The 15,313-nt window shown below is 43.8% G+C and overlaps 1 protein-coding gene across 1 annotated transcript; it reads left to right on the top strand.

Annotated features, from left to right (window-relative positions):
* Positions 1-2,960: 2,960 nt before the first annotated feature.
* RTL9 (retrotransposon Gag like 9) lies at positions 2,961-8,723 on the top strand. The gene is made up of 2 exons (XM_036454478.2): positions 2,961-7,044; positions 7,600-8,723. Exons 1-2 carry the CDS (start codon positions 3,040-3,042, stop codon positions 7,714-7,716), a joined length of 4,122 nt encoding a protein of 1,373 aa, XP_036310371.1. The 5' UTR covers positions 2,961-3,039; the 3' UTR covers positions 7,717-8,723.
* The last annotated feature ends 6,590 nt before the right edge of the window (positions 8,724-15,313 follow it).

The raw sequence follows: 15,313 nt of genomic DNA, 5'->3' as shown, positions 1-15,313 counted from the left end.
TCCCTCCAGGTCTCTGACACTGGGGAAAATTACCTTTTTTATTATCACAATTTATCAAGCCCCTATGGCCCATCCAAACCTTGGTTTTCCTGCACTTGAACTCCTTGACCTCTCTGACACTGTTCCACTCAGCCGCCATCCCTGGTTCTGTTGCCTCTAACCCCTGTCTGTGCTTTTACATTACATTAGTTGCAGTGCCTGCCTCTCAGGACTCCCATGTCTACTTGGCTGCAGAGGCAATGTCTCATTTCTTGAGCCAGGACATTTCAGTTTCATTTCTTTAATTGTGTGAATCTCCTTTTTTTTGGAGGGATAGCTAGAGGTGATACAATGGGGTGTAGGGAATTGGGGTGGAGTTGCATAGGCCAAGTACTAACTAATAATAATAATAATAATAATTGTTCTTATTTGGTTTCCTCTGAACTATTGGGGATGAGATGAAATGGGATGGAGTTGCATAGGTCAAATGCTAAAGTGGAGCTTCTGGAGGGCTGTCAAGTAAAAAGCGGCCAGAGGCAAATGTCATAGCCTATATAGAGGCAGGAATCTGGGACCAGAGAGACAAAGCAAACACTAGCAAGTCAGGAGCAGTGGGGCGGCGGATGGGCTGGCAGGCTGGCTGGCTGGTGGGGCAGGAGGAGGGCATGGCAGGGGATACCTAAGAGAGATTGCAAAGAACAGCTACTGGTATTGGGTCTTACTTTAGTAAATTGGCAGGGTATAGGTTTAAGAAAAGTGATAGATTCAAAGAGCTAGGGGAGCAAAGACACACTCTCCCTCTTCTCCCTAACTGGCAAGGTAAGATCTTTCTGGGTTTTACCTGGTGGAAAACTATGGCATGTTCAGAGATTTTTTTTCTGAAGATGGGAGGTGGATGTCTATGACTGATTTTTAAACTTCTTTCTCATTGCACCTATTAGTAGAGTAACAAAGGTGCAGCATGAGGCTAGTATTTTACTACACTCCATCTCGGGGTTGTCCAAGGTTGGAGATAGAGGAAGGGGTCTTGGTAATGTGAGTGAATAAGAGAGAGCAGATCACGTGGAGCTTTATAGAACAATGGAAAAGAGTAGGGGGCTCTGGAGTTGGGTGGACCTGGGAATTTATATGACTGCAGGAAAATTATTTTTCTCTTGACCTTAATTTTCTCATTTATAAGATGAATAGAGTACTACCCAATCTCTTAGTGTTGCTGTGGATATCAAATAAGATGATGCATGTAAATTGCCTAGCAGAGTGCTTCCCAGTCAGTGCATGCTCAAGAAATGTTCGCTATTAGAGTTTCTGTTGCTACTATTCTCATTATTATTATGGAAGCACAGGCCATGTAATTGATGACTTTTGTGAGTTTGTCCCAAATGAGCTAGTGTTCCATTTTTTGCATGAGTAGGCTATGTCAACATTGTGTAATGTTTGTGTTGGTTTCCAAATTATGTGCCATGGAACCCCTTCTGGGGCCGCTTATGGGGTGGGCCATAGGGATGGAGTTCTGTGATTGCCTACCCTCATGTCATCAGAGAAACTTGAAATTGTTCATGCTATAGACTGAGCTTCAAGTGAGCTATGGTCTAGGGCAGTGGTTGGTAAACTGCGGCTCGTGAGCCACATGCAGGTCTTTGGCCCCTTGAGTGTGGCTCTTCCACAAAAATACCATGGCCTGGGTGAGTCTATTTTGAAGAAGTGGTATTAGAAGAAGTTTAAGTTAAAAAAATTTGGCTCTCAAAAGAAATTTCAATAGTTGTACTGTTGATATTTGGCTCTGTTGACTAATGAGTTTGCCGACCACTGGTCAAGGGCTCAACCACTTGTCTGTTTACAACAGTGGTCGGCAAACTCATTAGTCAACAGAGCCAAATATCAACAGTACGATTGAAATTTCTTTTGCGAGCCAAATTTTTTAAACTTAAACTTCTTCTAACGCCACTTCTTCAAAATAGACTCACCCAGGCCATGGTATTTTTGTGGAAGAGCCACACTCAATGGGCCAAAGAGCTGCATGTGGCTCTAGAGCCACAGTTTGCCGACCATGGGTCTAGGCTGTCAGAAAGATAATTGAATGTAGCCTTAGGGATGTTAAAAGCCAGGTAACCCCAAGGAGAGGTAAGAGTCAAACATATACAATATTTACTGTTTCTGTGACCCTATTTTAGCCCTAATCCCTGCTAATTTGAGAAAGCTGGTAAAATGGGAATAATGATACTATCATGCAGTGTATTGTAAGCTTCAAATGGAATCATGTAAATCTCTACAGTTTAAAGTTGCATAGCATTGCATATAGTTGCCTTAAATTTTAATGCCTGGAAAACACTAAGCGAGCAATAAGTTGTAGTAGTAGTAGTAGTTTTTTTTTTTCTTGTTATTAACAATAATGATGATAATAAGCAGGTTTTTCAGTTAATGGAATGCTGCTCCTAGTCATTGATCAGATAAATGTCTCCTTTTTTCCTGAGGAATATATTCAGGGCCATTAGAGTAGTAAAATAGGGACTAAACTAGTGGCAATACTCAATGAGCTCAGGAGCCAATGATTTTCCTGGAGCAAAGGGCTTTCATATCTAGGCCTGGGCTAGATGAGAAAGTGCAGGTTCCTGGGTTGGTTTATAGAGCATAGCCCAGGAACCTGCACTTCTCACAATTTTCCAGAAGGTGGTGCTGCTGCTTCATTTGATTTAAGATTGCTTAGGCTCCTGGCAGTTGAGGCTGCTGGCATTTTTAGTATTTATAAACTGAGAGGCTGTGCTGTGTGACTGGGTAGTTTGGTTTAAAAGAATAGTGGTGGAAAGAATATGTGCTACAACTTCAAATTTGTTCATTGTTGTACAGCTTTCTGGGCCCATCTCTGATACTACATAGCTGGCAACACATACAAAAGGCCTCCATCATGAATCATTTCTGTTTCCCAATTTTCTTGATATTTGTTTTTGACTGCTAAACTTGTTTCTTGTTTACAGGTTTTTTTTTGCTAGTTGCGCTTCATCAGGACCCCTGATAACATCACTTTAGGGGCTTCCTCCACACTGTCCTGTGGCCAAGGTGGATATGTCAATACCCTTACATACACAGCAATTCAACAATATGCTGATGGAGGAAAATGACCCCACAAACAGGAGGACAACCTTCTCTGGACCAATGATAGAGACCAGAGAAGATGTCCAAATTCTGCAATCTCATGTACAGCCAATAGTCTCAACTCCAGCATCAGACCCAGGAGGGATGTCCATACAGTTGATGACGTCCCCAGAATTTGACACCATGTCCACACCTCTAATGGGACTACAAAACTCTGGAGAATTGACCTCACCACTAATGCCAGTCTCAGACTCTGGGGCACTGTCCCCATTGCTAATGCCAGCTTCAGATCCAGAAACACTGTCCCCATTGCTAATGCCAAATGCAGACTCTGGGGCACTGTCCCCATTGCTAATGCCAACCTCAGATTCTGGAACATTATCCCCACTGCTGTCCACCTCAGACTATGGTCTAATGTCCCCAGGGCTGATGACAATTCCTGACTTTGGAACAATGTCCACAACACTAATGGAGGCACCCGATTCCGCAGCGATGTCACCATTGGCAATGCCAACTCCACCTTCTGGAGTGATGCCTACATCTATAATGAGCACTCCATCCTCTGAAGAAAGGTCCACACCATTGATGCTAGCCCAAGATCCTGGAGAGATATCCCCACTCCTAATGCCAGATATAAACCCTGGAGTGATACCCACACAGCCAGTGTCAGCTCCAGGCTCTGAAGCAATGTCACCACTGCAAATTACAGATGAAGACACTGAAGCAATGTCCAAAGTATTAATGACTGCCCTGGCCTCTGGAGAGATATCTTCACTGTTAATGTCGGGCACAGACTCTGAAGCTATATCCTCACTGATAATGTCAGCCCTCACTTCTGAAGCAACATCAACCCATCCAACAAGTACCCAAGACTCTGGGGAAATGACTACCCAGATAATGACAGGTCCAGATTCTGGAGCAATGTCTTCATTGCTAATGTCAACTCCTGGCCCGGGAGCAATGTCCACAACACTCCAGTCAGGCCTAGATGCTGGAGAAATGTCCACGTTATCAAAGCCAGTCCCAGATGTTGAAGCAATGTCCCCAATGCTAATGATGCCCATAACCTCTAGAGTGATGCCTACTCAACTAATGCCAGCCCAAAGTTCTGGAGTGATGTCCTCCCAGTTAACACAAAATATAGACTCTCAGATTATGTCTACTCCACAGATGAGAGCAACAATGCCTGGGGGGATTTCCACACTGCCAGTGAGAACTTCAGACTCTGGAGCAACGTCCACACCACAAATGAGAGCCCAGGCCTCTGGAAATATGTCTACATTGCTAAAGATGGTCTCAGACTCTGGAGCATTGTCCAACCCGCTGATGATGGTCACAACCTCTGGAACAATGACAACAGAGCAAATGTCAACCACAGCCTCTAGAGTGGTGTCCACACATGCAACAGTGGCCAGAACTTCTGAAACAACATCCACAGGCTTTATGAAAACCACAAACAATGGGGCAATGTCTACACTTCAAATGAGAGCCCCAGCTTCTGGAATGATGTCCTTGCCGCTAAGGAGAGCTCCAGATTCTGGAGCAATGTCCACACAGCCAATTATTGCCCCGGCCTCCGAAACTGTGTCCATGCTACCACCGACAGCCCCAACCTCTGGGTCAATGTCCACACTGCAAATCAGAACCCCTGTCCCTGGAGCAATGTCCATGTCACAAAAGAGAGTTATAACCTCAGGAGTGACAGCTGTGCCACAAATGAGAGCCCCAGATTCTGGAGCAATGTCCACACTGTTAACAAGAGACGCTGCCTCAGGTGTGATGCCCATGCCACAAACGAGAGCTATGGCCTTGGGAGAATTGTCCAAGCCACTACCGACATCCAAAGCCTCAGAAGCAATATTCACACAGCAACTGACAACCACAGCTTCTGGAGAGATACCCACACTACTAATGAATGATAAGGCTTCTGGAGCCATGACCTTGCCACAGATGACACATACTGCCTCTGCACCACTAATGAGAGCTCATGCCTCTGGAGACATGTCCACACCACAAATGACAACTGTAGCCTCTGGAACTATGTCTATGCCTGTAATAAGAGTCCCAGGCTTTGGAACAATGCCCACAGAGCTAACGAGAGCCAAAGCCTCTGGAAAGATGCCCAGACAGGCAATGAGCACCCAAGACTCCAGGTCAGTCCTGAGATCTATGACCTCTGGAGGAATGTCGCCACTACAGATGCAAGCCCCAGCCTCTGAAATGATGTCAACTACAAAACTGAGATCCCCGGACTCCGGGGAGATGACTCCACCACTAATGAGACAGCCATCTTCTGGAGAGATAGTCACTCCTCTGAGACCCTCAGCTTATGGAGAGCTGTCTATTCCACAAATGACAGCCATAACCTCTGGAGGGTTGTCCATACCACAAATGAGGGCTCCTGTCTCTAGAACCATGTCCACACGGCTCATGAGATCTACAGCCTCTGGAGTGATGTCCATGCCTCAGATGACAGCCTCAGCCTCTGGAAAGGTGTCCATTCCACTGATGAGAGCCCCAACCTCTGGAACAATGTCTACGCCACAAATGATGACCATGGCTTCTGGAGAGATGTGCGCACTATCAAAGCAAACTGCAGCCTCTGGCGTGACATCCCCACCACTGTTAAGGGCTCCAGTTTCTGGAATCATGTCCACACCACTAAAGAGACCTTCAGCTTCTGAAGATGTGCCCACAGAGTCAGTGAGAGGTCCAGTCTGTGGAAAGATGTCCACTGCACAAGCAACAGCTATGGCCTCTGGTGGGAAGCCCAAGCCATTTGTAAGAACCATAGCCTCTGGAACAATGCCCATGCCATTTATGCCAGTCATGGCTTCTGGAGAGATGCCTATGCCACTAATGGAAAGCATGGCCTCTGGAGCAATGTCCACACTGCAAACAAGAGTCACAAGTTCTGGATCTATGTCATTGCCACAAAAACCATACTCAACTTTAGGAGAGATACCTGCACCACCAATGAGAACCTCAGCTTCTGAAACAATGTCCACACCACTTATGAGAGTGTCAGCTTCTGGAATGAGGTCTATGCCATTTCTGAGAGCCACAGCCCCTGGAGGGATGTCCATGCCACAAATGACAGCCATGGCCTCTGGAGGAATATCCACACCACTAATGAGGGCCTCAGTCCCAGGAGCCATGTCCACACCACAAATGGCAGCCACAGTCTCTGGAATGATGTCCACTGTAGACATAAAAGTCACAGACTCTGGAGAAACATCTTCCTCTCACAATAACACCATGACCTCTGGGTCAAAGCCCACAACACACACATCTGCCACAAACCCCGAAACAGTGAAGCCACCACCAAAGGAAGTTCCATCCTTTGGCATGCTAACCCCAGCACTCTCTTATCTTTTAGAAGAGCAGGAAGCAGCCCGGGGTTCAGGCCCTGAGGAGGAGGAGGAGATGGAGATTGATGAGGAGAAGCAAATGAAGGGATTTTTGAATGATTCAGAGAAAATGGCATTTCTGGTGTCTCTTCATCTTGGGGCAGCAGAAAGATTGTCCATCTTGCAGCTAGAGGTAGGAAACCCCCCCCTCTCAAATGAAAATAAATCTTTCCTGAAAAGATCACAGGGCTTATATGATTCCCTTTCTGAGATAGACATTCTCAGTGCTATTCTTTGCCACCCTAAGCAGGGCCAGAAGTCAGTCAGGCAGTATGCCACTGACTTCCTTTTGCTGGCCCAACATTTGTCTTGGTCTGGTGCCATTCTAAGAACCAGGTTTCTGGAAGGACTCTCGGAAGCTGTTACCACCAAAATGGAACAGATCTTTCTGAAGGTGGCTGGCAGCTTAAAGGAACTGATAGACAGGTCTCTCTACATTGAGTGCCAGCTGGCTGAAGAGAAGTATTCCCAGGGCACCTCAAGCCAGGTTCTGCAGTCAACCTGTAAGCGGAATAATGAAGAGGCAATGGAGAATGAAATGAACTCTCATCAGCAGACTGAGGAGGTAATAATGGGGGGATATACTTGAGGTTTTTGAGCAGAAAAATGAGGCAGAAATGATCAGGAAAACATCTTGCTCCTTTGAGTAGAATAAGGAAAAGGAATGGGGGAGGCATTGAGCTCTTTGACCGTAACCCCTAACCTAGAGTCTCATCACTGGGCCTGGCTTATTGTAATCATTTTAAGTGTACTAACCACTTTGAGGAGCAAAGTGCTGGCTAAGTTACTGAAGGCCTAGGATGGTTAAAGTACTAAGTCTTCTGATTAGTGGGAGTCAGCAGAGCTCAGTTCCAATTCTATACTTATTCCAAGTCCAATTCTAAGGGAGAAGTCATCTTTGGGGGGCTGGGTCTCACCTACAGCCACATATGTTATGGACCTAGGTCACTAGGAAATTTGGCTACTCTAATCCTGTCACACTTTTTTTTTTTTACAAGTAAGGTACATTAACCAAGTTCCTTGACCTGCTAGGTTCCTGAAAGTATCCAAGCAGAACACTCTTATCACTATAAGCATGGCTCTTACCTCTGCTGTTTTTTTTTTTTTTTCTTACTATCAGCACCAGCATGTTCCCAAACGCTGTTACTACCTGAAAGAGCACAAAGACCCCCAAGAGGGTCTACACAACCACCTTCGACAGAGCGCAGGTCATCAGAAGGCCTCTACCAACAAGTAATGTTCCCTGGAATCTTCTGTGATATCTGACTCGGCTGCTAACTTGAGGACTGGTTCCTGAAATCATTCCATTTAATTACATCATAAACCTTGTGGCCTTCCCCCTTGAGCCTCCCCCACTTTTACCCTATATGCCTGTGACTTGCCCTGACAATCAGAGTGTGGACTTCAAAAGTGTTTGATGTATGAAGTTCTAAACTCCCATCACCATCAAGGCCAGTTTTAGTTCTTGGTCCAGGGAGACATCTAGGCAGGAGAAACCATGTCCTACCTCAAAAACACCTTAGAGTGTCTTGCCTCATGTCACCAGGTAAACTTGAGGACTCCCTGGTACCCATTTCACCTGGTAGGGAGTCTGTATGGAAAATGATGCCCACTCCTACACAATCCTTTTTACCCAGTAGACTTGCCCTTATATGCCCTAACTCACAACATCTAAAATGGGTCTCCAGGGTACTTGCCCTGCTTATAGTCTCCATCCTGAACTATTCATTTTGCTCCATAGTAATCATAGTAATGGTTAACATTTATTGATTGTGTACTCTGTGACAGCTACTGGGCTAAACCCTTGACAAGCACTATCTGACTACATTCTTACCTTAACCCAATTTGTTATTGTGTTGTCAGCTTCTGACCTCTTGATATGTTGTGTATGGCTCTTGTCTTGTCCTTCAGTATCAAATTTCTAGCTATGACCTCTGGGTGATTCTGTCAGTTGTTAGTTACCCTCACTCCCCATTGGCTATTATGCTTCATGGCCAGTACTCTTGACAAGGGTCTTGGTCATTAAACAGGCATAGATAGAACATAATGTGAGCAGTGTTTGCCTTCAGGTGGTGAGATTATTGGTGTTCTTATTTTCTTCTTTCTACTTTCCTGTACTTTCCAGATTCTCTACAGTAAGCATGCATTACATTTGTAATCATAAAAGTAAATAAACTTCATTTATGAAAAAAGAATTAACTGTTGCTAACATAATTTAATTTATTGAGCCCGTCATTCAATCAACATTATCTAACATGTACCAGCCACTGTTTTTGGGATAGACAGGTAAGAACACTCATTAAATGAAAACTTCATTCCAGTGGATGGAGGATACAGACAATAAGCAAGAAAATACATAAGTAAGATAGGTTGAAATTGTGGTGAAGATTATTAAGACAAAATGGGCAATATAATACTAATGGAACCAATTTATTCAATCATAGTCCATGTAATTGGGTTACTCAAAGTTCTTTTTTTAAAAAGTAGGTGACATATTAGAAACATGTTTTAGAATGCAAACTTGGCAACAGTTTAGAGGCAAGATTGGGGAAGGGGTCAGAGAGTAGTGTAGGTGACTGACTTATCAGATGAATCACTTTAGGGTTATAGCAGAGGGGATAGAAAGAGAGGGACAGAGACCAAAACCCTCTTAAAATTTAAGTCTGCTGCTCCATTACTCTAAACACTGGGTCTGATTCTAGGAAGAGGAAAATTATTCTCAGGAAAAAAACACACACACAACAACAAAGATTGGCAGACAAATTGGCAGCCCCATGGTAATATAGATAAGAATATGGTTCTGCAGGCTGCCAACAGATACATCAATCATTAATGCTGTTGCATTGGGAAAGGGGTGAAATAAGTTGGGAAACTTAAATTCCAGGCAGGGAGACTATGGGCCTCTGGGGATCCTGTTGACTCAAACCTGGCACAGTGCAGGCCCTAGTGAACTTTGGATCTCTGTTTTCAGCCAGGGTTGCTCTTAGCTCCAGAAAGCACTGTTGACCTTACTCTTACTGAAAAAAAAGATATTGATGATACAGAATTACAATTTATGTCTGGAAAATGTGTATGGGAAGGAAAGTGTCTTTAAACATTAAAACTGATTTTTTTTTAAATGGAGAACAATAACATTCTTTTCTTTGTTTTTCTCCCTAGTGTTATTCCACTCCTTAAAGCTAACATCACTAGAGATAAATAGAACATATGAAGCCCACGTATATCCTGCTGGAACACAGTCCCTGCTCTGCTACCCACTCAAAAGGTTATATTTAGAAATGCTTCTAGAGCCACTCATCGTCTACATGGAGCTGAGTCATCATATGCCCAAATAATTGAGACTATTTTGTCTGCTGTAAAATAGTGTTTCAAGTTTATCCAGACTTCATTGGCTCATGGGTAAAAATAAGGTTCCATAAACTGTAAAAACTCAGATGTCACTGAAACCCAGTTCCACTTGTGTGTTACAAAATCTCAATAACTTGAAGGTTTCCTCCGGTAATTTGTGGAGACCCTGGCAGTTTCCCTTACTCTTAGATAGTCCTTTCCTGTTATTTGCTTCCTACCCTACCTTTACCACATTGCCAAGTGAGGGCAGCCTCTCTGCCCTGCCCCATTGTCAGTGGGTGCCTCTGGCTATGGGAACCCAAAAGTCCCTGCTGGGGTGAGGTGTGGATTCTGCAAATCCACAAGGGGCTTGAATGGTGCTGTTCTCACTTTAGGCAGCTTTGGCTAAAACCACTGATGGGTTCATGAGAGGTAGGGAGTAGAATTGGGGAGTGGGGGTAATAATTTTCCTCCCGATTTTGTGCCACATTTTGTCACCTGAACATCAAAACAGTATTGTTTTTATCCTATATCTCAGTGAGGCTCTTGTGATAAGAGGGGCTTCAGCTTCTTCATACAGCAATCCCCTCCCCCACCCCACCCCCACCTCCCCTTCTGCTCCCACCTGGATTTTCCTAACTCAGACTTTCAGACCTGGTTCTTATGCCCAGAGAACAAAAAACATCAAGTTACAACCTTCTGTTTTGATTTCCAAATTTTTCTCCTGGTCTCTAACCCTGGCCCTAAGCACTTTAAGTCCACAGATCTCTTTGAAAATCATTATCATCCTTGTGAATAGTGAAAGGAACTCTTTCTACACACCAAGTACTTGGGGTCCAGGTGGAAAGAAAATATCACCCTGTCCTGTTTCTCTGTCCTTCTGCCATCTTTTCACGCACAGCATGGTCTCTGTCTTTGCCCCTCAGGGACCCATAGTATATAAAACCTTCTCTTAATAAATCTGCTATTTAATTTGGAAAAAATAAAAGGTTCTCTTAAAGACCACTTTCTCTAATGCAAGTATAGGCTTGATCTGCCACCGAATGACCAATGACTCAGAGAGTTTCCAGACATTTCTGATTCTCACTGGGGTTAGCTAAGATTCCACTATACTTGACTAGTTTGGTCAGATCAAATATAGGATTTCTTCCCCCTTATTTATTCCAACAGGCTTGAGTCCTTAAGGCATTATCAATCTTGTTCTCCAACTAGAATATTACGGATAAAATAAATTGGCCTACCTCAGAGTATAGAGATTTTTTTTTACATATGGATCACATATTTCCTTCATTCTCACCTAGTCTGAAAACTGCATCTTTAAGCATTGAGAGACAGAAAAGCAGGCTGCTTGATCCTTTGTAATCTAATGGAGGAGTTATAGGAGAATAGATGGTGTATGGGGTTGAAATGGCTATTAGAGGAGGCTTAACTTTAAGCACCTTCGTCTTTCTTTCTAATAAGCTGGGTAGTTAGTTCTAAACAGACCACTTTACCTTTCCAGGCCTTAGTTTCCTCTTCTCCAAAGTGGGGATACCCCTCACCATCCTGATAACCTCAAAGCTTCAGGGGATAAAGGTTGTAAAAGTGTTTGGAAAAATAAAGTGCAAGATATATAAATGTAAGACTTGTTATTATATATTAGAGGCCTGGTGCATGAAATTCATGCACAGGGAGGGGGAGGTGTCCTTCAACCCAGCCTGTACCCTCTCTAATCTGGGATCCCTCTCACAATCCAGAATTGCTGGCTCCCAATTGCTCACCTGCCTGCCTTCCTGATTGCCCCTAACCACTTCTGCCTGTCAGCCTGATCACCCCCTAACCACTCCCATGCCAGCCTGATTGATGTCTAGCTGCTCCCCTGCCAGCCTGTTTGCCCCCAACTTCCCTCCTCTGCCAGCCTGGTCACCCCTAACTTCCCTCCCCTGCAGGGTTGATCACTTCCAACTGCCCTCCCTTGCAGTGCCTCCCAACTGCCCTCCCCTGCTAGCCATCTTGTGGTGGCCATCTTGTGTCCACATGGGGACAGGATCTTTGACCACATGGGGGCAACCATCTTGTGTGTTGGAGTGATGGTCAATCTGCATAGTACTCTTTTATTAGATAGGGTAGAGGCCTAGTGCATGGGGGGGGCAGCTGGTTTGCCCTGAAGGGTGTCCCAGATCAGGGTGGGGGTTTCCTTGGGGCATGGGGTGGCATAAGCGAGTGGCCTGTGATGGTTTGCAGGCCAGCCATGCCCCCTGGATACCCAAGTGGGGGCCCTGGTATCTGGAATTTATTTACCTTCTACAATTGAAACTTTGTAACTGGGAGTGGAGCCAAGCCCTCTGCTTGCTCCCTGGCAGGCAGCCATTTTTGTTGGAATTTGTGTACATTCTATAATTGAAACTTTGTAGCCTGGAGTGGAGGCCTGGGCCAGCCAGAGTGTGTGGAAAGCTTTGCTTCCTCCATTGCAACCCTAGCCTCCCCCTCTTTCTGTGGCTGCCGCTATTTCTGTTTGGATTTGTTTACCTTCTATCATTGAAACTTTGTAACCTCGAGTGGAGGCTTAGGCTGGCAAGGGCAGGCGGAAAGCTTGGCTTCCTCCATTGCCTGGGAAACCCAAGCCTCCCTCCTGCTCTCTGTGGCTGTACCCATCTTGGTTGGGTTTATTTGCATACTCACTCTGATTGGCTAGTGGCTTGTGGGTATAGTGGAGTGATGGTTAGTTTGCATATTACTCTTTTATTAGGTAGTATAAACCTAAGCTTAGCCCTGAAGAGGTTGGGCAGTAGGTGGGAGAGAGCTAAATTGGGACATAACTCAAAATCCACTCTCTTCAGGGGTTCTATTTAAACTGTGGGGTAGGACCTAAAATAAAGCCTTTACTAAAGCACAGCAAAAACCACAGTTTAATATTAGTATCTATTGAGCACTTATCAAGGGCCCAAGTTATGGAATAATTGCTTTATCTGGATTGTCATGCTATATAATCTTCTGAACAGCAGAGAGAGGTGGGTGATCTCAGTAATCCTCTTATAGACCAAAAATCTGTAGCACAGAGAAGTTAAGTAACTGGAACAAGACAGGGAAATTAAAAAAAAAAAAAAAAAAAGTAATGAGTTCAATTTCCTATCAAGGGCAAGTACCTCAGTTGCAGATTCCCTACCCCAGTAGGGGCACATGGTGGAGGCAACCAATCGATGTATTTATCTTACATGGATGTTTCTCTCTCTCTCTCTTTCTCTTCCCCTTTTCCCTCCCTTCCACTCTCTAGAAATCAATGGGAAAAATATCCTCAGGTGAGGATTTTAAAAAATTTAAAAGTACAAGAACTGGGATTTGAACATGTCCCAGAGTGCTGCCCCTACCCTACATACCACCACTCTACCATATACACATGGCTTCATTATTCAGTGTCATATGACTACTGTGAAGACTTACCCTGTTCTCCTGAGCAAATTTGCAAAGAATAGCAGCCAACATTTTAAGGTCATAAAGTTTGAGACCTTTGCAAAAATGTCCCTGTTTCCCCCCTCCCTAATCTTAGATCCAGATATGAATCTTCCTATGGGTACTTGGGGGAAAGTCTTTAACATTCAAAGAAAATAATAAACCATTGTGGGATACTACTGAGCTCAAGGAGGTTCTTTCCGGGGGCTGGCTGCAGCCCCATATTGGAGCAGCCTCTGTTCTGAGCTCTGGCCTAATAAGAAAATTAAGATTCTCTCCTGGCTTATTTCCATTGAGAAAAATATACATCTTGGGCCCAGGCATATATGGAAGAGTATAGGACTCTGAAAGTGGGAGGGATCTTAGTGCTTTCACCCAAGAGCTGGCTCTTCTTACTCAGCACTTATTTTTCCCTCTTTGTCACTTATCTCTCAGAAAATTGAAGAAGTGTGTAAGGAAGAAAGATGATCAATAATTTAGGTAATCCTAGCCCCTGCCTTCCAACACCCCCCATCCCATGAAGGTGATACAAGTTCTAACATTGTGGTAAGTGCACACATTAATAAGGCACGACACTTTTAGTTTAAGCTACTTGATAGAGATAATTTAGAGTGGCTTCTTCCATTATAAATTCAAAAAAATGCTGGATGAAATGTGGAGAAAAAACTTCTAGCTGGGGAGCCTGAAATAAGACAGGGAAATCCCCAGATGCAAAAAAAGAGTAGGGATCTTAATGGCAGATCCACAAACTCTCTCATCCTCCAAGGTGGATGTGGTCGAGTCCAAAGAGATATAGGCAAGCTAACAATGGAATATATGCACAGCATATGAATAGTAAATTTGTGAACATCTAATTCTATACACTGCTCAACTATCACTTAAAAATCACTATGAAATAAACATTTCTGACAAAGACTGAGTCAGTTCACCATTCATATGAAAGGGGCTGCCTTTTGAGCTGGGCTAGTATTGGGGAAGCTGGCAAGATAAAAAAAGAAAAGAAAACTCCTACCCCTTTACTACCTTTGCTGAGAATTTCACTAGTCTAAGCATTGATGCATAAATAGGTATTGAAGAGACTATCCTTTGCTTTCCCACAATATCCTCTAATAACTTTTTAAAAATTATTGTTTATCTGTCAGAGTTTTATTGAGATATAATTCAAAAACCATATAATCTACCCATTTAAAGTATACAATTTAATCTTTTTAGTATATTCATATAATTGTGCAGCTATCACCATAATCTAATTTTAGAATTTACTCATTATCTCGAAAAGAAACCCATACCCATTAATGATTAAACAGTCACTCTCCATTCCTCAATCACTCCATCCCCACCTCCAAACCCTTAGAAAATACTAATCTACTTTCTCTCTTGGTAGAATTGCCTATTCTGGACTTTTTGTGCAAATGGAATCACATACTATATAATAAAAGCCTAATATGCAAATCGACTGAATAGGATGACTGGTCGCTATGACACACACTAACTACCAGGGGGCAGACAATTGATGAAGGAGCTGCCTCCTGGTGGTTAGTGCACTCCCACAGGGGAAATGCCACTCAGCCAGAAGCTGGGCACATGACTGGAGAGCACAGCGGTGTGTGTGTGTGTGTGTGTGTGGGGGGGTGTTGGTAGAAGCTTCTCTTGCCTCTGTGGCAGTGCTAAGGACCCTTCAGAAGATGTCTGACTGCCACCAGCCAGCAGGCGGACATCCCCCAAGGGATCCTGGACTGCGAGCTGAGGGACCCCCCGCCCACCAGTGTTACATATGGCCTTTTGTGTTTGGTTTCTTTCACTTAGTGTAATGTTTATACATTCAACATCTAATAGAAAATTTGGTTGCTTCCACCTTTTGGATATTATAAATACTGCTGCTATGAAGATTCTTACACATGTTTTTGTGTGAACATACATTTTCATTTCTCCTACATATGATACAGTCTATATTTAACAATTTGAGGAGCTACCAAACTGTTTTTCCAAAGTGGATGCAGTATTTTAAAATGTTTTTATTAATTTTTTTTAAGAGAGGAAGGCAAAGGGAGAGATAGAAACATCTATGATAAAGAAAC

The sequence above is a fragment of the Pipistrellus kuhlii genome, unplaced genomic scaffold (assembly GCF_014108245.1).
Source record: "Pipistrellus kuhlii isolate mPipKuh1 unplaced genomic scaffold, mPipKuh1.p scaffold_m20_p_29, whole genome shotgun sequence".
NCBI lineage: Eukaryota > Metazoa > Chordata > Mammalia > Chiroptera > Vespertilionidae > Pipistrellus > Pipistrellus kuhlii.
This window is presented reverse-complemented; position numbering and strand designations above follow the sequence as displayed.